The sequence below is a fragment of the Lynx rufus genome, unplaced genomic scaffold, assembly GCF_022079265.1.
Source record: "Lynx rufus isolate CCGP_SWC_20201006 ecotype Redwood Valley unplaced genomic scaffold, mLynRuf1.p SCAF_3, whole genome shotgun sequence".
Classification (NCBI taxonomy): domain Eukaryota; kingdom Metazoa; phylum Chordata; class Mammalia; order Carnivora; family Felidae; genus Lynx; species Lynx rufus.
This window is the reverse complement of record NW_025814845.1, coordinates 66462841-66488666: the sequence shown is the minus strand read 5'-3', so window position 1 is coordinate 66488666 and position 25826 is coordinate 66462841. Positions and strand designations below refer to the sequence as shown.

Genomic DNA, 25826 nt, shown 5'->3' with positions numbered 1-25826 from the left:
GGTTTATGACTCATATTGAACCAATGCAATAGCCCTTTGGATTATATTGCAGCCTCATCCAGAACATAACACTTGCCAAAACATTAGTAGAAACAATAAGTATCAAGTAAATTTTCCCATTAAGCAATTCAGCAGAGCAAAATCTATAAATAAACTAACATACCAGGAGAATATTGCTAAGGAAAATATTAAATAATCAATTTAATTTTAATATTAAGCAATCCATTTCTATAGCTATAAACTTTCAAATTTTACTTTTATGAGGAACAAGTTATAAATAGAACAAAGAATTTAAAAAGCGGTCTTTCAAAATGGAAATAAGTCATCTGTTTAGACACAGTATAATCTTCATAAATTTATACCAAGCTCTTAATAAAAATTCTTTTTCAGGAATAATTATCAATTTCAATTCTATATTAGCCTATAGTTACATTAAACCCTACTAATTGTACAGAACCTACTAATTTCAGTAACTGCTCCCCATCAATTAAATGTCTGCATATGGAAGACAATCTTTGTTATACACACACCTCAGTATAAACAAATTAAAACACAGAGCTGTGAAGGGTTTTATCTTGACAAAACCTATCAACTCTAAAAGATTTTAATTAATGGACTTAAAAGAATGCAGGGAAAATATGGTCAGATTTCTTAAAGCGTAAGTTTTTCTCCACTCTGATTTTTAACTAATAACTTTCATAATTTTAAACAAAAATGCTTTCTGAATCTGCAAGGCACTGCTATGTAGCAAGTAACTCCATCTGAAATCTGGACACCTACTCCTGTGTAAAGGCAGAGTAAAACCTACCCAACTTTCACCTAGAGAAAATACATTGCCAGCATTCTGTTTGCTGACAAGCAAACATTCATGTACTTTTTGCATTCCACAAAAATAATATACTCTTTTTAAAGTCTATGTGTGCTTTGTAAAAAGGCACACTAAGGTGCAGTAACACCCGAAAATGTTAATTAATTGTGGGAGCTTTTAGGAAGACTTCCTGCATTTTATTTGGAACCCGAATAAGAAGGGTTTTCAAGCTGTTAACAAAGCATTTGTCTTCAGGTGTCAAATGGTAAGCAAAACTCAGGAAGACATTTTAATGAAATAGAGCAACAGAGAGTACATTTTAGTAGAAATCTGAAAGACACTGTCCAATGTGAAAGAGCTTTAAAAAGGCTAGGATATAAATACAAAGCAGCATAACACTGTCCCCTTACCATATCATGCCTTCAAACAGATTTTGGATGACAAGATGTGACTGGGTAACTGTTATCAGTAAAGTGACATGAGTCCATGCGAACTGTTAATAGCCCAAGAACAAAACAATTAGTGAACACAACTCATCAGTGCAGCCCTGGAGCAATAGCAATTTTGAAACACAAGTTTCTAGCATGACTTTCAGTCAAATTTTAAAAGGTAGGGTCATACAGAATAAATGCTGCTAGTAAATTATATTCATTTTGGTTCCTACTGGAACCTTAAAACCATGAAGACATTTAACAAAGTAATCTTAATTCATACACAAATAGAAAGCTAACAGTATTGATACACTACTAAATTTAAAAACATACAAAATATACAATAATCTTGAGTCATTAGTTAAAATGATAAAGTTATGGTGGTTGTTTCAGAATTTAGAGAGAAACATTTTCCTTGGCATTCTGCAGTTATTAAAAATGCTAAAAATGATTTTTCTTTCAGAATTCACTATGGTAGCTTTTTCCCATTAGGAGTTATTTCTGACTTCAAATAACTCAAACCAGCAGGGACCAATTACCCTTAAGTGCCAGCTCTTCATTCTCGAAAACTGGTCTTCACAGCACTATTCAATGACAGTATTTGATTTCAGATTTTCAAAGACTTGTGTGTCTCATCAAGTCCATCTAGCCTGAGAAATGTCACTTTAGTAATTTTTAGCATCATCAGTATGAGGACAATATGAATGAAAAAAACTAATGTTTCTATATGTTTGTCTTACAATTTTGATTAGAATTTATAAAATGTTCATAATTCTTAATATTTTGATTTATTTATAACTTATTTCCCATTTTGGCAAATAATATATTAGTTGTTTTGTTTTGTTTTTTATCTGTATAAAAGATCCAATTCTTTTTATCCTGGTTTCTTCAAAATGTGTATTTAATTTTTTTCAGTAGGCACCATTTATATTTTCATAGCACATTCTATTATTTCTAACTTGTCTTGATGATTTCTAGATTCTTATGGAGAATTTTAATCTCCTCTCAAGATCCCCAGAAATTAGAAATGTAAGAAATTCTAGTTTGCCAGTGAAGATGCTCAATAGAATGTCTTAATGGAGAAAAGCAAAGCATAAAGAACAGGAAATATATCCAAATCCAAAATAAGCCTAACACATAAATTCACCGATTTAAATACTCTATTTTGCATTTTACAATCTTATAATTAGCCAGCTTTTAAGAAAATAAGTTCATAATGCACAGTGATAAATTTCATTAAACACTGAACATACTTCAATGATACAGTGCAAAAAAAAAACCTTAGGGCAAAAGAATTATGCAATCAACTGTGTGACTAACCACAACTACCAAGAAAATATATGTTCTGTTCTCTTTATGCTCAGGCTAACAACAAATAAACATAGATACTTTCTCTAGAAAAACATGGTATGTGTTTTCCTTACTAACTGTTCAGGAGACTATGAACATGCTTCAAATATTCGATTTTCATTTTATAGGCTTTGAAAATATTCAAAGAAAGAGTTTGGGAAACTTTGAAAACAGTTAAAATTTTTAAACCTTCAAAAACTTTACAACTTAAACCTTTTGTATTTAATAGTCAACCAAAACTGAAATGCCCCCACATTAGGCAAAACACCAACTAGCAGATTAGATCTACTCACTACAGAAAAAAAAAATTAAAGGTGAGTGTTTTTATTATATACAGTGACTACAGAATAATAGTTAATACAGACCATATAAAATTGCAGACGATAATGTTTCTTCACCAAGCTCAGCACAAACATGCAGAAACCTGTTCAAGAACAAAACACATGCGCTTGTGCAATTTGTTACAAAATATTCACCAAGCTCAAATAAGCCAATTTTCTGAACCACTTCTAGATATAGTTTAGCACTTACTCATAGGTCACCTCTCCTACTCATATTAAGCATTTTATTTTTTTTATTTTTATTTTTATTTTTATTTTTTTTAGGTAGGTTTCACGTCCAGTTTGGAGCCCAATGTGGGGCTTGAACTAAATGAAGGCTCTGAGCTCAATACCTGAGCTGAGATCAGGAGTCCGACACATAACCTACTGAGCCATCCAGGTGCCCCTTATAATAAGCATTTTAAATAAAAGCTTCTTGAGTGAAATGATCTTGTATTCTCCAAAATGCCTACTATATTCCATGACATAAATTCAATAAACATCCCCTGCATTAAGAGAATTAGTCTCTTGCAAATATGTGAACATGAAAAAAACAGATCTTGAATTTCAGCTGAATAAAAGTTATCTGCGTAGAGAGAAACAAAGTTACCTCCAAGGGAAAACCTATAAGGCTATCAGCTGATTTTTCAGCAGGAACTTTGCATGCCAGAAGGGAGTGGCATGACATATTCAACGTGCTGAAAGGAAAAATCATACAACCAAGAATACTCTATCTGGCAAGTATATCATTTAAATTTAAAGAAAAGATAAAGAGTTTCCCAAACAGAAGATAAAAGAGTCTTACAAGAAGTATTAAAGGGGCCTCCTTAAGTAGAAAAGAAATTGCCATAAGTAAACATAAGAAAATTATGAATAAAAAGATGTAAAATATGATCACATACATATAATACATGGGGGGGAGTAAAAAAAAGGAAAAGAAAAGGTGTTTGTTTCTTTTTCTGTTGTTTTTTTTTAAAGAATGTGTTTGAAGTTAAATGACCATTAAATTAATGTAGACTGCTACTTAGGATGTTATATATGAATCTCATGATAACCACAAACCTAAGATCTGTAATCAACACAGTAAACAAAGAGAAAGAAAGTCAAACATAAGACTATTGAAACTTATCAATCACAAAGAAGGAGAGCAAGAAGGAATAGGGAAGAAATACAAAAACAGCCAGAAAACAAGTAGTAAAATGGCAATATCTATCAACAATTACTTTAAATGTAAATGGCCTAAATGTTCCAATCAAAAGACATAGGATGACAGAATGTGTAAAGAAAAGAGGCCCATCTGTGTGCTGCTTACAAGCAATTCACCTCAGATCTAAAGATACATATGGGGGAGGTGCCTGGGTAGTTCAGTCATTTAAGCATCTGACTCTTGATTTAGGCTCAGGTCATGATCTTCTGGTTTGTAGGATCAAGATCCATGTCAGAGTCTGTGCTGACAGTGCAGAGCCTGCTTGGGACTCTCTCTCCCTCTCTGTCTGCTTCTCCCCCACTCATTCTCTCTCAAAATAAATAAACATAAAAAAAAAAATAAAGACACATACAGACTGAAAGGGAAGAGATGGGAAAACATCTACCATGCAAACATAAGTGGGGAAAAAAAAAGCCAGCATAGCAATACTTATATCAAACAAAGTAGACTTTAAAACAAAGAATGTAACAAGAGACAGAGAAGGGCATTATATAATGATAAAGGGGTCAATCCAACATGAGGATATACCAATTATAAACATCTATACACCTAACACTGGAGCACCTAAAGCAAATATTAATGGACACAAAGGGAAAAATTGATGGTAATTCAATAATATTGAAGGACTTTAACACACCAGTTACATCAATGGATAGATCATCCAGGCAGAAAATCAACAAAGGAAACAGTGCCTTTGAACGACACATGGGACCAGATAGACATAAGAGATACATACAGAACATTCCATCTAAAAACAACAGAATACACATTCTTTTTAAGTGCACTTGGAACCTCTCCAGAATAGAGCACATATTAGGCCACAAAACAAACCTCAATAAATTTAAGAAGACTGAGACCATGTATCTTTTCCAATCACAATGGTATGAAACTAGAAGTAAATCACAAGGAAAAAATGGAAACAACACAAACATATGGAGGCTAAACACTATGATCCTAACAACTAATGGGCCAAAGGAAATCAAAGAAGAAATTTAAAAAAAAATACATGGAGACAAATGAAAATGAAAACACAATGATCCAAAATGTTTGGAACACAGTGAAAGTAGTTCTAAGAGGAAAATACATAGTGATAAGGGGCTACCTCAAGAAAGAAGAAAGCTCAAATAAATAACCTAACCTTCACCTAAAGGAACTAGAAGAAGAACAAGCAAAGCCCAAGGTGAGTAGGAAAAAAGGAAACAATAAAGAGCAGAGCAGAAATAAATGACATAGAGACTAAAAACCACAGTAGAAAAAAAAGTCATTGAAACCAAGAACTGGTTCTTTGAAAAAATAAACAAAATTAAGATACATCCTTAGCCAGACTCATAAAGAAAAAAAAGAGAAAAGACCCAAATACATACAATCAGAAACAAGAGAGGAGTAACAGCTAAAACTAGAGAAACACAAAGGATTATAAGAGAATACTATGGGGGCGCCTGGGTGGCGCAGTCGGTTAAGCGTCCGACTTCAGGCAGGTCACGATCTCGCGGTCCGTGAGTTCGAGCCCCGCGTCAGGCTCTGGGCTGATGGCTCAGAGCCTGGAGCCTGTTTCTGATTCTGTGTCTCCCTCTCTCTCTGCCCCTCCCCCATTCATGCTCTGTCTCTCTCTGTCCCAAAAATAAATAAACGTTCAAAAAAAAGAAAATTAAAAAAAAAAAGAGAATACTATGAAAAATTATATGCCAACAAATAAGACAATCTAGAAGAAATGGATAGATGAAATGGATAAATTTCTAGAAATACACAATCTTCTAAAACTAAACAGGAAGAAATAGAAAATCTAAAGAAACTGATTATAAGAAATTGAATCACTAGTAAAAAACTACCAAAAAATTAAAGTTCTGGACTAGACAGACTCACATTCAGAAAACATTTAATACCTATTCTCCTCAAACTATTTCAAAAAATAGAAGAAAAATGTCCAAATATATTCTACAAAGCCAGCATTACCCTGACACAAAAATCAGACAAAGACATCACACAAAAAAAACAAAAACTACAGGCCAACATTCCTGAACACAGATGCAAAAATCCCCAATAAAATATTAGCAAGCCACATACAACGACAATACATTATAAAGATTCACCAGGATCAAGGGGGATTTATTACAGAAATGCAAGGATGGTTCAATATTAACTAATCAACCAACAAGATATACACCACCATCAATAAAATGAAGGACAAAAATCATATGATCATCTCAATAGTTGCAAAGCATTTGACAAAACCCAACATCCATTAATGATAAAGTCTCAACAAAGTAGGGTTAGAGTATGTATGTGTACACACACACACACACACACACACACACACACACACCCTACAGCTAACATCACACTCAATGGTGAAAAACTGTGAGTTTTTCCTCTAAGATCACAAACAAGACAAGGATGTCCATGCTCCCCACTTTTATTCAACATGGTACTGGAAGTCCAAGCCACAGCAATCAGACAAGAAAAAGAAAGAAGAGGCATCCATATTGGTTAAGAGGTTAAACGGGGATCAAGACATGATACTATATACAGGAGATCCTAAAGACCCCACCCAAATACTACCAGAAGTAATAAATGAATTCAGTAAAGTTACAGGATATTAAATTAATGCCTAGAAATCAATAGTGTTTCTATCCACTAATAATGAAGTAGCAGAAAAAGAAATTAAGAAAACAAGACCATTTACAGTTGCACCAGAAAGAATAAAATACCTAGAAATAAATTTAACCAAAGATGTGAAAGACCTGTACTCTGAAAATTATAACCACTGATGAAAATATTTGAAGATAACACAAACAAATGTAAAGATATTCCATGCTCATGGATCATAATAATTCATATTGTTAAAATGTCCATATTACCCCAATCAATCTACAGATTCAATGCAATTCCTAACAAAATACCAAAATACCAAGCATTCTTCGCAGAACTGGAACAAATAGTACTAAAATTTGTATGGAACCTCAAAAGACCCCAAATAGCCAAAGTAATCTTGAGGGGGACAAAAAAAGGCTGGAGGTATCATACTCCCAGGTTTCAAGATATACTATACAAAGCCACAGTAATCAAAACAGTATAGTACTGACACAAAAACAGACATATAGATCAATGGAACAGAATAGGGACACCAGAAATAAATTCCTGATTATATGGTCAATTAATCTATGACAAAGGAAGCAAACATATAAAATGGGAAAAAGATAGTCTCTTCAATAAACAGATCTGGGAAAAATTGGACATGCAAACATGCAAAAGAAACTAGACCATTTCTTAACACCATACACAAAAATAAACTCAAAATGGATTTAAGACCTAAATGTGAGACCTGAAATCATAAAAATCCTAGAAGAAAGCACAGGCAGTAACTTCTCTGACATCAGCCATAGCAGTATTTTTCTAGATGTGTCTCCTAAGGCAAGGGAAACAAAAGCAAAAGTAAACTACTGGGACTACCAAATAAAAAGCTTTTGTACAGCAAAGGAAACCATCAGCAATATAAAAAGAGACCTACTGAATGGGAAAAGATATTTGCAAATGATTTATCCAATAAAGGGTTAGTATCCAAAATATATAAAGAACTTCTACAACTCAACACCAAAAGAACACAAACAATCCAATTAAAAAAATTCAGGACTTGGGGCGCCTGGGTGGTGCAGTCGGTTAAGCGTCCGACTTCAGCCAGGTCACGATCTCACGGTCCGTGAGTTCGAGCCCCGCGTCGGGCTCTGGGCTGATGGCTCAGAGCCTGGAGCCTGTTTCCAATTCTGTGTCTCCCTCTCTCTCTGCCCCTCCCCCGTTCATGCTCTGTCTCTCTCTGTCCCAAAAATAAATAAACGTTGAAAAAAAAAAATAAAATAAAAAAATAAAAAAATAAAAAAAAATTCAGGACCTGAACAGACATTTTTCTAACACACTGAAAAAGTGCTCAACGTAACTAATAATCGGGGAAATGCAAATCAAAACCACAACAAGCTATCGCCTCATACCCATTAGAATGGCTCAAATTAAAAAGACAAGAAATAACAAGCACTGGCAAGGATATGGAGAAAAAGAAACCCTCATACACTGTTGATGGGAGTATAAATTGTTACAGCCACTGTCTAAAACAGTATGAAGGTTCCTCAAAAAATTAAAAATAGGAATACCACATGAATCAAAAATTCCACTAATGGGTATTTACCCAAAGAAAACAAAGACACTAATTTGAAAAGATACATGCACCCTATGTTTATGGCAGCATTATTTACAATAGCCAAGACATGGAAGGAACGTTAAGTGTCCATCAATAGACAGGTTAGGAATATGTGGCAATGTGGCTATATACGTGTGTACACACACACACACACACACACACACACACACACAGAGGAATATTACTCGGCCATAAAAAGGATGAGCTCTTCCCACTGCAACAACATGGATAGACCTAGAGTATTATGGTAAGTGAAATAAGTCAGAGGAAGACAAATGCCATATAATTATATTCATATGTGGAATCTAACAACAACAAATGAGTAAATAAGCAAAAACCCAGAATCTGACCTACAAATACAGAAAATAAATTGACAGTTAATAGAAGGAAGGTGGTGGGAGAATGGGCAAAGTGTGTGAAGGTGGGTGGGAGATACAGGCTTCCACTCATGGCATGAGTAAGTCACAGGAATAAAAGGCACAGCATAAGAAATATAGTCAGTGATATTGTAATAGCATTGTATGGTGACAAATGGTAGCTATACTTGTGGTGAGCATAGCATAGGGTATAAACTTATCAAATCACTTTGTTGTACACCTGAAACTAATATAATATTGTGTGTCAACTAGATTAAAAAAACACAAAGTATCACTATGAAAAAAAAAAACGTACTTGCTTTATCAGTCCATCAGGTGTATGTACAGAATGTTGTAATCTCTACATAAGACCAAAAATTAATACTAATTATATGGCAGCTAACATCTACTGAACACTTACTATGTTTCAGGCTCTCATTTAAGCATTTTACAAATATCACCTCATTTAATGCTTCTAACGTCCCTATGATGGTAAGTATCTATTATTATCTTCATTTTATGTATGAAGAAAAATGCACAAAGGACTTTATTAACTGTCTGAAAATCACAGGGCTACAAAACAGTTAAACCCTCAGATCCTATGGACTCTGAAGAGCCATGTGGCTCCATAAATCCTTATTAGTAAGATTCAGGTTAAGAATGACTTGAAACTTCTCAGAACCATATTATAACTGTAGTAAAACATAATATTCTTAATAATTTAAAGATTTACAAGCAGCAAATGTGTTTGGGTTTATGTTTATATCCCACAAATTTATTACAATAATATTTTACTAAATAAAAATTATACCTAATTCAGTGAAATAATCATATACAAAATAAGGAGACCCAACGGGAAGCACTTTTTGCCTAAGATATCAGTAAACTTCTAAAGAGAAATATTCCTTTACAGAAGTAGATATTGCAAATACATAAATTAAGTTTAACTTCAGTTAAGCGCCATCCATGCATTCTATTCTACAATATCCTTACTGTGAGTTCCCTAAGAAAACGAATTGTCAGGTAATCTATCCCATATGAAATAAACACTAGCTTTCATATATCTAAGTTATATTTACCAAGGCCATTCTACCTACTAGAGCAACCAAGGTGGATACTACACTGACCAGAGTAAATAATCAACCAGCAGCTTCCTTTAGCTATTGTTTGAAAGCTAATTCGAAATGTCAGTGTAAAGGAAAATGAGAAAGGAAGAAAATACATACTGGCTCCCAGATCCTATCTCACCTCCTATGTGTCACCTATGGAGTTAATGTGACTGACTGAACTGCAAGATAAACATGGGAACATTTTCAAATGGAAGTACAACTGAAAGCCCTAGGTCACTTTCTTGAGACAAAGAAAGAAACTGGGAGGAGGTACAGATTAAAACATGAAATTCATGGCTTTGAAATCACCAGTAGCATAAAGAACCTCTTTAGTAATTATTATTGCTTTTAAGATTTTATTCTCTAACAGGTAGACATATTTTGTGGCTCAAGTAACAATGCAATTTCTGTGCTGTTTTATGCTATTGGTTCACAGTTAGAGGCAAATGTAAATCGGACGTGGTGTAGAGGCTAATGGGGTAAGAGCTGAGCAGAGACAAGACAGATGTTTCTGGAAGCTCTACTTCTGTCCAAACGGACCCCTCTGACTCTCCCAGCACAACCGTGGGAACTTCTCAACATCATTAACTGTGAATTATTGCCTCACAAATACCACTCTCACATGTATGGTTTTCTCATTTTTGAGATCATATAACACCATTCACCCTTAAGCATTTCTTCAAACAAAATCACTAACAGAATTATTCAGTATTTTCCTAATGGTGATTTTATCTAGGACAGTCTTGGTAACTCACTTTTACCTGGTCCAATTTCACTGTTAAATCACCAGTAACATGCAGCTTTTTATGGTGCTTTAATAAAGGCTATAATTGTCTGACTCTTAAGATACATTAAGATAATATAATTTTCTGAATTTGGCGAGGGTATATTTTCCTAGAATATCTAAGGAATATTATTTTTAAAGAACAATCTGAAAAAGAAACACATAAATTTATTTTTTCATACACAACCATAAAGCTATGTGTACGTTTTATGCTTAAATGTGTAAAAATACATTATACTGGGGTGCCTGGGGTGGCTCAGTTAGTTAAGCATCCAACTTTGGCTCAAGTCATGATCTCACAGTTTGTGGGTTCGAGCTCCTCATTGGGCTCTGTACTGACAGCTCAGAGCCTGAAACCTGCTTCAGTTCTGTGTCTCCCTCTCTCTCTGCCCCTCCCCTGCTCGCACTCTCTCAAAAATAAATAAAAACGTTTTTAAAAATTTAATAAAAAATACATTATCCTATATTTCAATAAACCTATGGAAAGCATAACTTTGTCCATTTGGATACATAGTTTTACTTTTTTTCCTAATTAATAAACAATATCTGAATGGTCACATCTCCAATTAAAAATAGGATTTCTTGGGGCATGGTTCATGGGTTTGAGCCCCACATCGGGCTCTGTGCTGACAGCTTGGAGCCTGAAGCCTGCTTTTTGTTTTGTTTTGTTTTTAATTTTGTTTTTAATGTTAATTTTTTTAATTTATTTTTTTTAATATGAAATTTATTGTCAAATTGGTTTCCATACAACATCCAGTGCTCATCCCAACAGGTGCCCTCCTCAATACCCATCACCCACCCTCCCCTCCCTCCCACCCCCCATCAACCCTCAGTTTGTTCTCAGTTTTTAAGAGTCTCTTATGTTTTGGCTCCCTCCCTCTCTAACCTTTTTTTTTTTCTCTTCCCCTCAGCCATGGTCTTCTGTTAAGTTTCTCAGGATGCACACAAGAGCAAAAACATATGGTATCTGTCTTTCTCTGTATGGCTTATTTCACTTAGCATCACACTCTCCAGTTCCATCCACGTTGCTACAAAAGGCCTGATTTCATTCTTTCTCATTGCCACGTAGTATTCCATTGTGTATATAAACCACAATTTCTTTATCCATTCATCAGTTGATGGACATTTAGGCTCTTTCCATAATTTGGCTATTGTTGAAAGTGCTGCTATAAACATTGGGGTACAAGTGCCCCTATGCATCAGCACTCCTGTATCCCTTGGGTAAATTCCCAGCAGTGCTACTGCTGGGTCATAGGGTAGATCTATTTTTAATTTTTTGAGGAACCTCCACACTGTTTTCTAGAGCGGCTGCACCAGTTTGCATTCCCACCAACAGTGCAAGAGGGTTCCTGTTTCTCCACATCCTCGCCAGCATCTAGTCTCCTGATTTGTTCATTGTAGCCACTTTTAATGTTTATTTTTGAGAAAGACAGAGCATGAGTAGAAAAGAGGCATAGAGTAAGGGAGACACAGAACCTGAAGCAGGCTCCAGGCTCTTCTCTGTAAAGAGCCTGACAGGGGGCTCGAAACCATGAACAGTGAGATCAGGACCCAAGCCAAAGTCGGACACTTAATAGACTGAGCCATCCAGACACCCCTATAATTATGTTTAATTACTACTACTGGTCAGCATTTATGTACATAGCACTGCACCTAGTTTTGTCCATACAGAGATGTGTACATCCTGTTGTCTAGTAAAAGAGTTCCCAGGTAGTTAGGGAGATCCAATTACCCAAAAGACTGGAGACAAATATATTCAAAAAGAAAATGAATGAGATTTCTAAACGAGTCAGGAGAAGTAAAGGAGAAAAAAGGCATTAAAAAGCCCATAAAGATGAGATTGAGGCAATTTCAGAAAAATGGACAATCAAAAAATATTTATTGAACAGTGAAGATATGCCAGATACAAAAAAAAAAAGAATAAAATGAATATGACCAGCACTCCCATTCAAGGAGTTCAGTCAGAATCTAACTGAAGAGACAGAAATCATAATAAAGTTGTTTCTAAAATTTACTGTTGGTGATTAACCAATTCAATACATGTAGTCCTTAATTCAAAAAACAGACATTAAGATGGACCCAGGATTAAATATTGGAGCTTAATGACTCTTTCTCACTCTTTCATGTGGCCATATTTTTCAAAACATTTCAAATATCATGTTACGTGAAATCAGAAGCCCACTGCATTATGTAGCCCATATTGAGACATTAGACTCTGACTGAGTTGTTTTTAAAAAGTTTTAAATGAATCTGTATTGTAGAAACTCACACAAACCAACCATTATATTAGCTTAGACAAAGAAAGTTTTCTATCATCTATATGTTGAGTTTAAGGTGTAGAACAACACTGGCATGTGCACAGATTCTGTCTTTAACTCAAAAACTGTAAATGGTTTTGGAGGTAGAGTTCTCTGTGAACAGTTGTTTGTGATGTCTTTCTAAAGATTTCATCAACACCCTTTGAGATAATTAGATATCTAGGATGTCTGGGGAAAAAATTCTTAATTATGCATTAACTTTAGCCATGATTTAATTTTACAAGTCTACTGATGTTCTTGAATTCAAAGTATTATGTTCCAGTCACACCTTCTCCTTTAGGGTTTTTTTATAGATCAAAATACAAGCATACACGCATACATTTCAAGCAAAAAAAGTACTAGAAATAACATGCATATCACTGGTCAGCTAAAGAGATGTTACAGTGATGATATTAAGAGTCAAACATCTTAAGCTTATTCACTCATCACTATTTACATAATCACATGGCTGCTCTGGTTCCTAAAGAGCCCCAAATCCAAATGACCAAGAGCTTTTTAAAAATGTGTTTAGACCCTAGAGAAAATGTTTTTTCTATTACTTTCAGCCTTGCTGATTTTTTTCTTCGCTACCAATCAAATTCATTTTACAACAAAATTATCTAAATGTCAGAATGACTTTCTGGGTCTTTGTCAGTGAGTTGCTTTGTATGATATTAGACAGGTCATTTAGTCTCATGGGCCTTGGTGAGGGGGTCAGACCTGGAGATACCTACATTCTATTTTAATAACATTCAGTATCAATGAAATAGCTTGGGGCTGCATCTGCTGTTTAAATTTGCTAAGACCTACACCTTCCAAAGCCATTTGATCACTGAAGAACTAAAATTCTTATAGGACTCCTTTGAATATTTTTTTACAAAAAGAATTCCAAAGATTTTCACAGCATAATCTGAGAAAAAAGTACACATTCTCAACATAGCATGCTTTCTATTTCCTCACTCCTGTTTTAAAGTCAAATTCCCTTTGCTAGACTAAGCCCAAGAATGTTGTTAACTACTTCAAGAATCACCAATAAGGCCTCAAGATGTGGCAAGCAAAACACAGACGCTGAAAATATATCTATAAGAAGCACTGGGTGTGAATGTCCATGTTCCCTGCCTCTTGACCATTCATCCAAAAAGTATGTATTGGGAACATAAATGCCAGGCCTTGCACTAGGCACTGGGCATTTAAAAAATAAGAGAGACACAAAGTAGGTTGTTTATGTTCTAACAGGACCACATCTAGGCCACACGTAAAATGATAATAGATACAGAATACTATGCATGATTTATATTAGAAGTTTTATCATTTAACACAGCAGCTCCTAGGTTACTACAAGGTTGCATTAGGAAACTACATTCATAAAACTGTAATAATGTCAATATCCTGGTGTGATATTGTACTTTAGTTTTGCAAAATATTACCATTGCTGGCAACTGGGCAAAGTGTATAAGGGATAGCTCTTATCACTTCCTACAACTACATGTAAACAGGTGGTTATCTCAACAAAAAGTACATTTTCAGCCAATAATTTGGGATACAAAAGCAATTTTTCATAGACTGTTATAAAGAGCAGTTTGGGGGCACCTGGATGGCTCAGTGGGTTGAGCATCTGACTTCAGCTCAGGTCATAATCTCGCGGTTCTGGAGTTCAATCCCCACATCGGGCTCTGTGCTGACGGCTCAGAGCCTGGCACCTGCTTCAGATTGTGTCTCCCTCTCTCTCTGCACCTCCCCTGCTTGCACTCTGTCTCTCTCTCTCTTTTCAATGTTTATTTTTGAGAAAGAGAGAGAGAGAGAGAGAGTGTGTGAGCAGGGGAGGAACAGAGAGAGAGGGAGTCGCAGAACTCGAAGCAGGCTCCAGGCTCTGAGCCGTCAGCACATAGCCTGACATACGGCTCGAACTCACGAACCGTGAGATTATGACCTGAGCTGAAATCGGATGCTCAACCCACTGAGCCACCCAAGCACCCCCCTCACTCTCTGTCAAAAATAAACATTAAAAAAAATAAAGAGCAGTTTGTTTCTAAGAATAGTCCACAGTTATTTTTATTTTTTAATATATAACCAACCCTCTTAGTATTTAAGTTTTTTATGTTTATTTATTTTTGTGTGTGAGAGAGAGAGAACAGGAGCAGGGAAAGGGCAGAGAGAGGGGGGTACAGAGGATCTGAAGTAGGCTCTGTGCTGACAGTAGAGAGCCTGATGTGAGACTCGAATTCACAAACCATGAGATCATGACCTGAGCTGAAGCTGGATGCTTAACTGACTGAGCCACCCAGGAACCTCCAACCCTCTTAGTATTAAATACAAACTCAGGCCCTCCTTATATTTAGCATGAATTACAGTACCAGTTTCCTGTCTGGTCATCCTATTAATGTCTCCCAACTCATCCTTCACTATACTACAGATCTAGTTATATCATCTCTTAATTTAAAATTCTCCATTGGTTTCTTAGGGATAAAGTCCAAATCCTTCCCATGATACACAAGGCTTCTCAAGATGTGGCTCCTTCCCACCTCCTTTCCAACCTTTAATGCCTGCCAGCGGCCCAGAACATGCAATCCTCTCTCATTTCCAACCTTTGCACCTTTCCTCTGCCCGGAATGCCCTTTTCCTCTATTCACCTAGCAAATGTCTGCTTGTTCTTTACTATTCATGACACTTATCATCTCTTCTCAAAGGCCTTCTATGGTCTCCAGCAGAGTAAAGTCCTCCTTACCCTTCATGCTCTTCGAGGTCCCTGTCCACATTTCAGCAATGGACTAGGGGAGTCATGTCTCACCAGTTTCAAGACCCAGAAGGCATGCTATCAACCTCCTTTCCCTCTATATATCCTCAACACCATTTGTGGTACCTAGGATTTGGAAAGCACTCATATGTTTGCTGAAAAAATGGCTTTTGATGAGTTTTTATGATTCTAATAGCCTAAAACAGCAAGCAGTAAGCTATTTCTATGGCAGAAATTAAGTCAGAAAAAAAAGGAAGAAATACTGATTTTTCTTTAGAAAAGTAGAGTCAGAAAGTTTAGCATATGAAGCAAACAATTACTAAAAATTAAGACCTAAATAAAACAAAGAAAATAAATTACATTGTCTTTACCCACTCAATGGAGAAGTTATTCTTAAGTATTAGTTATAGCAAACCACAAAGGGAAAGTAAGAAAAGGAAACAGTAGTCACCTTATTTTATGACATTCTACCTCAGATTTGCTGTACACACATCAATACAGATGTAACTGCAGATATGAAAAAACTGGATTCAGATGTGCTGATATAAAACCATGCACAAACTGCATTAAGTGGAAAAAAACAGGTAGGTAATAACCTGTTCTCATTTGTATAAAAAAAAGAGTGTGGAGAGGATATAAACATATAAGCTTTAATACTTAGAAAATGTCTGCAAAAGTACTGGCCAACTTCTGGAGACATTCTGGAGATTGTAAATAAGGCTCTGAGGCAGGAGGGAGATTTCACTGAATACCGAGCCCAACATTGATTGTGGAGAGAAAAGAAAAGAAAATTACAGTGAAAACCCAGAGAGAGCAAAGAGAACTGAAGAAACGTCAAGGAAAATAGAAGAGAAATGGCTACAAAATTTTGAAGCTGGAAAACAGACTTGATAAATTTTACCAGACCTGAGAAATCAGGGACTAGCAGTATTTTCCAGAAAAAAGTAAACAGAGATCTCTCAGTAGAAGGCAAAGGTAAGGCCTAGACTTCTAGACTATAGTGCCAAGTACCAGTCTACTAATAACAAGTGCAAGCCCCAGCAGAAGCAGTCAGCTGTGACAATGAAAATATTTTTAGAAATGTATGAACATAAAACATTTAGCATCTATGAACATTTCACAGGAAACTGTTGGAGGCCATGTTTCAGCAAAATAAGGGTGTCAACTCAGAAACTGGAAGATGTGAAATATAAGAAATGAGAAGGCCAAATCATGAGGACACCTAGGCAATAGGCCCACAAGCAGACAGTCCAGACAAGACCAGACTAGAGAGGTTTCTAGGACAGAGGTCTTGAGGAAAAAAGGAGATTGATACACTGATTTGTGTGAACATTTGTAAAAACTACCAATAGGCATGGAACAAACTCAAAAGAATTAAGGATTCCTATACAGAAATGTATAGATGTGGGAAAGAGATTTGTGTGAACATGTGTAAAAACTACCAATAGGCATGGAACAGACCCAAAAGAAATATTAAGGATTCCTATACAGAAATTTATCGATGTGTTGGGGCGCCTGGGTTGCTCAGCTGATTAAGTATCCGACTTTGGCCTAGGTCACGACCTCACAGTTCCTGAGTGCGAGCCCCGAATCGGGCTCTGTGCTAAGAGCTCAGAGCCTGGAGCCTGTTTCAGATTCTGTCTGTCTGTCTCTCTCTCTGCCCCTCCTCTACTCATGCTGTCTCTATCTCTCAAAAATAAATAAACATAAAAAAAAAAAGAAATTTATAGATGTGGAAAAGAGAAGATGAAGCAGTTCTAAGTTTAAGAAAAACAAAAAGTTGTATAAGAATGGAAATGTACGGGCTCTGTGCTGACAGCACGGAGCCTGCTTAGGATTCTCTCTCTCCCTCTCTTTCTGCCCCTCCCCCACTCATGCATGCTCTTGCTCTCTCCCCCTCAAAATAAAAAAAAAATAAACTTAAAAAAATGTAAACAATGGTAATAAAAAACAGTATGGAGAAGAGAGAAAGGTTATAAGAGGTAGTTAATAGGTAATGCCTAATATAAATTAAGAAATGGGCATATTACTTAGAAAAAAAAATAATCTGTAAGTGATGGGGTACAGGGTTGTGGTCTACACTGTGTTTCTGAAATTGATTTTTTAACTGACATACACTGATACAAATGATTTCATTAATCATCATTTTGTTATTCAGTAATTACAAGACTGATATTATGAAATAATTTGAGTTTGTTGGGTTCAGCAGCAGAAGACAATACGGACACTTTTTGCTAATATTGTTTTAAAAATTTTAAATACCAATAAAGTCTTGCCAGTCTAAATACAAAGTAAAAAGGCACTGTATTCTTTGCTCTTGTAGCAGTAAAGAATCTATCCCCAAATCCAACTTACATTTAACAGTATAAATCAAATCTGTTAGTTTGATAAGTGAGATAAACTACTCAAAGTTCCTACCAAGAAAAAAATGTCACAAATGTGCTTTGGTAAACGTAGAATCGGAGTCAATGTTTTTCTATCCAAATTCTACCTGTTTTCAGTCATCATTAATTTCTCTATTATCATAATTCTTGTAAACTGATTCGAATTTAAAATTGAATGACTACCTAAAATGAGTAATTTCTCTTGCCCATGAAAGAAAAGAAATGCTTTTCAATATCCTCTTTCAGGCATGTACTTTCTTTAGATGTATCAGTAACAATTTTTAAAAATAAAGTAACAGAAAACTGGACTAAGCAAAAACAAACAAACCCACCAAAAAAAAACCCTGAATGTAAAAGAGTAACAAAACTCTTTAGAAAATGTAGGTTCCTCCCATCCCAAAAATGATTCTCTAAAAACTACTATTCTCATTTCAGACTGTTTCACTTTCTGGGTTTCTAGATCCAGAAACAAAATCAAGTCCAGGGTCTGAAGAAGGCTTTATTAAAGCAAGAGCATCATGCAGAACAGCACAAAAACTGAATACAATGACATACTTCTAAAGGACTGGACGTACTTCTCCATACACTCTTCATATTTCTAGTTTAATGAGAAATGAAGAGTCATCCGTATTGTATTCAGTTTCCAAAACTGTGCTAATAAGAAAAGAATTTATTGAAAAACTTGTAAGAGCTAAAGTAAAAACTCAAAGTTCATATCCTCCTTTAAGAAGAAAGTAATGATAACAACAACAAATATTTAAATAGTGCCAGGTATTGTTCTAAGTGCTTTACAAAGAAATTGAGGTACAGATAAATTAATTACATTTCCCAATGTTTATTTAGCTAGTAAGTAGTAGAGCCAAGACTCACACTGGCAAGCTGACTTTTAAAAAGTACATATCTGGGGCACCTGGGTGGCTCAGTTGGCTGAGCATCTGACTTTGGCTCAGGTCACATGATCTCACGTTTTGCAAGTTCGAGCCCCTGCTTAGGGCTCTGTGCTCACAGCTCAGAGCCTGGAACTTGCTTCGGGTTCTGTGTCTCCCTCCCTCTCTGCCTCTTTCCCATTCACACTCTGTCCCTCTTAAAACTAAATAGACATTTAAAAAAATTGTTTTGGGGCGCCTGGGTGGCTCAGTCGGTTAAGTGTCCGACTTCAGCTCAGGTCATGATCTCGCGGTCCGTGAGTTCAAGCCCCGCATCGGGCTCTGTGCTGACAGCTCAGAGCCTGGAGCCTGTTTCGGATTCTGTGTCTCCCTCTCTCTGACCCTCCCCCGTTCATGCTCTGTCTCTCTCTGTCTCAAAAATAAATAAATGTTAAAAAAAATTGTTTTAATAAAAATAAAAAGTACATATCTAAATCAAGTTTTTAGAATTTTTTTATGACTGATAAACTTTTATTAAAGAAATATCTGTTAATTCTAATTTTATCCTAGTATCTAATTCTTAATCTAAAATCTTAAAAACAAATGGTACAGTGTACTATAAACAAATATGTATATATATCATATATATACATATATATATATACATGTATAGAAAGAATATATAATAAACCATGTCAGTAAAACTAAATACCACAATACTATATAAATAAAGCAATATATATGTAAAAGTTTCTTTGTAAATCATACTTGGTTAACAATCAATCCATGTATTTAAAAGTTTACTACAATTTCCAAAGAAAATTTTCAAATATGTGGAGTATTAAGCAAGTAGGTCCTTTTTTAAAATCACCATGAAGGAGTAATTGCTGTTTAAGACCATGATGAAAGCAACAGCTTTTTATACATGGAACAAATAAAAATGGAACTGGATTAAAATGTAACAAATAGAAGATGTCATAAATTCAAATAACGTAAGTAAAAATAAGCATGTAATATATATCAGCTACATACCCATACGGACTATTTTCCTTACCTGCCAGATAGAGGGCAAATGATATAAATCTATGGTAGCGAATGAGGAACTGAAGTTGCTCTTCTCTTTGAACAAATGTAGCAAAATAATCGGCTACAGTCTCTCCATAGAAAAAGTAGTTTACACACAGTAGAAAGTACCTATAATTGAAACACAATTAGCTTTTTCATATTTGAAGCCTTTTTTTCCCTCTCAAACTCAGCAAAACTATTCTCTATATTTTGATGATGTCACAAAGATCAAAAACTAAGTTCAGGACACAGGTTCAGGATATTACACCAAAACATTTTTTTCCTCTTTTAAACTTAATTTCAAATGTGTCAGTCAACAAAAGTTTACTGAATACAGCTCACGCCTCTACTTAGCTCAAAATCTAGTGCCAGAGATTGGGAAACAATGTAAAAAATACTATGCATACCCAAATACACACACACACACACAGATGCACACAGATAAACACACACACATGCACACAGATACACACACACACAGTATTTTATAATGAAAATCCACTTTCAACTATTCACAGCTCTAAAGCTTTTTATCAACGTTTATTTATTTTTTTGGGACAGAGAGAGACAGAGCATGAACGGGGTAGGGGCAGAGAGAGAGGGAGACACAGAATCGGAAACAGGCTCCAGGCTCCGAGCCATCAGCCCAGAGCCCGACGCGGGGCTCGAACTCACGGACCGCAAGATCGTGACCTGGCTGAAGTCGGACGCCCAACCGACTGCGCCACCCAGGCGCCCCTCTAAAGCTTTTTAATAGTGGAGATTCTAAGCCAAATTCCCACCTGCCCTGAGGAGGAAATCAATAGGGAAAGCAGGAAGAGGCAATTCAACCTCTGACCCATCCTCACTGCATTACGCATATTGGTGTCTTTCTCCCCCTCCTCCATGTTCCAGATGGACTCCAGATGCACACGGATTCTTTTTTTTAATTTTAATGTTTTTTCATTTTTTGAGAGAAAGATGGAGACAGAGTGCAAGGCGGGTAGGGGCAGAGAGGGAGACAGAATTTGAAGCAGTCTCCAGGCTCTGAGCTGTCAGCACAGAGCCCGATGCGTGGCTCAAACCCACTAACTGCAAGATCGTGACCTGAGCAGAAGTTGGATTCTTAACCGACTGAGTCACCCAGGCGCCCCCAGTTGCACAGTGATTCTTAAGAGGAAGTAGTGGGGGATAGAAGCAGGCAGCAGGTAAAAATCTCTAAGAGAAACTTTTTTTTAACGTTCATTTATTTTTGAGAGCGACAGACAGAGAGGCAGACAGAGCATCAGCAGGGGAGGAGCAGAGAGAGAGAGACGCAGAATCTGAAGCAGGCTCCAGGCTCTGAGCTGTCAGCACAGAGCCTGACATGGGGCTCAAACTCACAAACTGTGAGATCATGACCTGAGCCGAAGTTGGATGCTTAACTGACTGACCCAGGCAGCCCTCTAAGAGAAACTTCTTAAAACTGCGTAAATCAGGGGCACCTGGGTGGCTCAGTCGGTTAAGCGGCCGACTTCAGCTCAGGTCATGATCTCATGGTCCGTGAGTTCAAGCCCCGCGTTGGGCTCTGTGCTGACAGCTCAGAGCCTGGAGCCTGTTTCAGATTCTGTGCCTCCCTCTCTCTCTGACCTTCCCCTGTTCATGCTCTGTCTCTGTCTCAAAAATAAATAAACATTAAAAAAAAATTAAAAAAAAAACTGCATAAATCACCTGTCCCTCCACCCAATTCTGATATATCCCTTCCCCCCAGGGAAAGGAGAACCCATGAGAATTGACTGATGGCACTTGTGTGAGCCAGGAAAGAAGGCTGGAAAGCACCTCTTCAGAGTTCCTCCGTGCCTCATCCTTTGAAGGGCAGAGTCCTACTCGGCCAGGAGAGCAGAGGAGGAAAGGAGCGATTTCCCTCTGGTCCTCATGGATGGAATTAGACCCCACAGTTTTCAAAGTAAAGTACTGTATTCCCATTTCTATCAGCTGCATTACCATTTTTCTATTCTCCTACAATGGAAACTGTCTTTGACTCCTCCATCAAGCTATCAAGGCCTGCCCTAGTCCACCAACCCAACTTTTCCCCCATTATTCTGCTCAAGAAGGCCAGGAATGTCTTTGCCTCTGTGGCATGTTCCTCCTAGTCCCTCATCTAGAACTTGATAGGTGATGCTTCCCCACTGCGGAGCACTCTTCTCTATCCAAAACTTATCTTTATTTCAAGTGATAGTTTGTTTTTCACCTTCTCCATAAAGACTTCTGCAATCACTGGAGCCCATCCTGACCTATGTCTTTTTTTCTTAGAATTGATCAATCCTGCATGGTTCAGCATTTAATTATTCTCCAACTACTTAATCTAACATTTCCCATACATTTTGCCCTTCGTGAAGAAACTTGCCATAAGGAAAAATTAGAAACTATTTTTTGACTACTCTAAACCCCAAAGGTGATACATCTGTTTTCTTAAGACACTGGACCCTCTGGCTGATACTAATCAAACAGCTATATTCAAAGGCATGGTCAATTTGGTTCATTATGAACTATTATCATGTTTCCTTCCTGGTCAAGGTCTTGATAATTGAGAATTATAACTGAAAAGTTATAAAAAGATATATTAAACTTTAAATATTAAAATCGCATGCCTTTTTTTAAACTAAGTTTTACATGCATGGTACATATACAGTATTTCAAGTGCTGGTAACTGCTGGTGCTATTTACAAGACTGCCTTACACACTGCTCCTCAGAGAGTATTACTCTTCTAACAACCCTCCCTGTAGCAGGTCACCAGCCAGGGGCCTGAAGACAAGATCAAACCAGGAACAACAAAGGTGGGAGCTGCCTCTCCTCTAACTGCCCCCAGGGCCTACAAGGAGGTGAGCCAGCTTTGCAGTAGTGGGGAAGGAAGGGTGGGGGGGACAGACATTCATCATGGGCTTTCTTCCCCATGAATAAACCACTGACCACTCAACAAAACAGAAAACTCACAACTATTTTCATATCTCATCTTTCACTCTCTGCAGAAATAATCTAATTCTGTGTGTGCTCTCATTTCAACTGAGGCAAAAGAAAGCAAAAGATTACACATATTTCTAACATTTTACAAAATGAAACTTTATTAAAATTGTAACTATAAAGGATATAAAAAGGTGTCCAATACAATGTTTTTTAAAGAAGACAACAGCACAGGGGCGCCTGGGTGGCTCAGTTGGTTAAGTCCGACTTCGGCTGAGGTCATTATCGCACAGTTCGTGACTTCAAGTCCCACACTGGGCTCTCTGCTGTCAGTGCAGAGCCTGTTTGGATCCTCTGTCTCCCTCTCTCTCTGCCCCTCCCCAGTTCTCACGCGCTCTCTCAAAAATAAACATTAAAAAATGTTTAAAAAAAAGAGGTCAATAGTGTATACATTCAAATATAAAGTATCTCTACAAAGACTGAAAGATGAGATATGAAAATAGTAGTGTTAGAAAAGGAGAGTTAAAGGTGATTTTCTTCTTATCAAAATCCAATTGCATTATTTTTATTTATCTTTCTCCAAAAATCAATCTATAAGGTCAACTGTGTGATACTGACTCATCAGGGTGCTTCCTTTAAAAACTTTAGAAAAGAACCAGATTTTCACATCTGAAACAGTTTTAAGTTACTTACCAGCTCAATGTTCTAAACCATGGCAGGTCATAAGAACGATAGACTCTATAACCTATAGTGATAATTTCATGGAAGCATTTCACTTGGATGCCTAGTACCTGAAACCAAGAGAACACATTAACATACATTTCTTAGTGTTTACATTTGTGCTTAATCATTTAATAAGTCATCTCTTATGTCATATGTGTTTAAAAAAATCTTTAGCCTGCCCAGTTTTAATTATTCTAAATGTCAGTAGCAAAAATTCAGTAAGTCAATGTCTCTAAAATCAAGCGATATTTCAAAGGGGTAAGCAAATGAAAGTTTATCCAAAACATGAAAGCTCCATCCTGGGGTAGGAGGTCGCACTGTAGCTTAAAGTTTGAGGGATACAGTCTTGTTGGTCATGGTTGATTAGGCTTTATCTCTCATTACTACTTCATTTCTTGAGTTCATCTGTACTGAGATGGACAATCTTTTCGTCCATTTTGTTTCTTGAGTTACCCTAGAAAAAGGATCATATGTGGAAGTTTGCATTTATTGATTTACTTAGAGAGCCCGTGCATGGGGGGGGGGGGGGGCAGAGAGAGAGAATCCCAAACAGGTTCCGCACCGTCAGTGCAGAGCCTAACGTGGCTCTAATTCATGAACTGTGAGATCATGACCTGAGCCAAAATCAAGAGTCAGATGGTTAACCAACTGAGCTACCCAGGCGCCCCTGTATATATTTATTTTTAACCATACATCCTGGTATGCCTTCCAAGGATAAAGACACGGTCAAAACAAATGACTGTAATTAAAACATCTTCACCCTGTCTCCTAGCAGGGTTTGGGCATGGTCTTTTCATTCTTCCAGCTGTGCCAACTCTCACATAGCCAGCTGCATATCTGTCTGATACATCTAAGTGGAGTTACACTGGCAAATTATAAATAGCCTTTTACATTTGCAGCCACTTCACCCGGTCAATTGATTCTATGCAATTCTGTTTGCACAGTGTTCTTTATACATTCCTAACAAATTGTTTTATATTTATGAATCCTTTTTTGATGTTCTACTTAGTAGTCCTTCAAACTGTTGTATCCACCAACTTGGGTACAGGTAATCCCTGAGGATGCAGCATCATATCTAATGCTTGGTTTAAGTCAATTCCAAGACTCGAAAAACAAGTGGCAAGTTGAACACTTATTACCACGAGCTAAGAGATTAAAATCTTTATGAGTATAGCAGACTTCTTCAGCCTCTGGAGAATATACTCAAGGGCTTGGTCTTGTACAGCCCCCGAGCTAAGAATGGATTTGATTTTTTTTTTTCATTAAAAACAAAAACTAAAAATGATGTTACAGAGAAATATGTGGTTCCTTAAAGCCTAAAATATTTTTACCTGTTTCTATACTCAAAAAGCTTACCAAACTCTGCCCAAGAATATACTTTGGTATTTCCTTTTAAGCTCCCCCAAAATCAGCTTTCCCAAACCTACTGTTCAGGATATTCTTAAGCTATATTTCTCCATTATACCTATTGTGTCCAATCACATACTTAAAGCAATTGTGTCCCCTCAGCCATGTGCTAAGAAAATATTAGGTCAAACTACTATAAATAATTATTTTTTTTTTATAAATAGTTATTTTAAGAAGAAGTCATTAATGTTTTATAATATAAAGACAAGAGGAAATTCAAATATCGTCCTTCAATAAGCTTTGAATGTGTCAAAAGTTATTTTTTTAAAATAATCACAAAATGAGGACAATGCTAGGTGTTAAAATAAAATGGCAAAGCCTGTACTATTTATAGAACCAAGGGCTTTTAAACTATCAAATGCACTGATGCAATTTCTATTTGCTAAATGAACACATTTGCTCAAGAACAACCATTAGCACTATACATGGTATTTTACTGAGAGGAAATAAAACTACTTTTAATAGCACACACATACATATTTATATGATTGTCAATTACAGTTTGCAAGTAGAATCAATATAGAGCCACTGGGAAAACAGAAAACAGGGGATTCACAACAGTACAGCTAAAATCCTTAAAATGTATGTGTATCTTCCAGGCTGGGTGATCACCTGGAAACTGATATTCCAGGCCACCAATACTGGTAGCCGTGCACACTGGCAGGACTCTGTTGGCTCAATAAATGTGTTAAGAGCCTTAAAGACAACCACCAATATTTAAATGCCTACTCTGCTAGTTACTGAGGATTCAGAGAAATAATACAGGACATCTGTCCTCAGAGAAGCATAGTCTGTCAAGGAGGACACAAATGGCTACAACGCCATGTGGAAACTGCCACATGGATATAAGCATGGGCAAACAAAACGGGGTGGGGG

General features: G+C 36.5%; 1 protein-coding gene and 1 long non-coding RNA gene across 6 annotated transcripts in view; one reads left to right on the top strand and one right to left on the bottom strand.

The window, feature by feature from the left end:
* Positions 1-25826, bottom strand: part of CDS1 (CDP-diacylglycerol synthase 1) — a 71886-nt gene that overhangs the window by 16250 nt on the left and 29810 nt on the right. Inside the window, exons 4-7 of the mRNA XM_047090415.1 lie at positions 23514-23611; positions 19890-20029; positions 2955-3013; positions 1219-1301 (exon numbers count right to left, since the gene is read on the bottom strand). Of these exons, the coding sequence (XP_046946371.1) occupies positions 1219-1301; positions 2955-3013; positions 19890-20029; positions 23514-23611 (380 nt within the window). The remainder of the gene's footprint in view (positions 1-1218; positions 1302-2954; positions 3014-19889; positions 20030-23513; positions 23612-25826) is intronic.
* LOC124519945 (uncharacterized) overlaps positions 1-25826 on the top strand; it is a 63258-nt gene that overhangs the window by 29182 nt on the left and 8250 nt on the right. The window contains exons 4-5 of one of the 5 annotated variants that reach the window (XR_006964222.1): positions 21630-21824; positions 22649-22741. This is a non-coding gene — a long non-coding RNA (uncharacterized LOC124519945). Of the gene's footprint in view, positions 1-9092; positions 9154-21629; positions 21850-22645; positions 22742-25826 lie in introns of those variants that run through there. The other 4 variants (XR_006964223.1, XR_006964224.1, XR_006964225.1 and 1 more) reach the window with 4 other exon arrangements.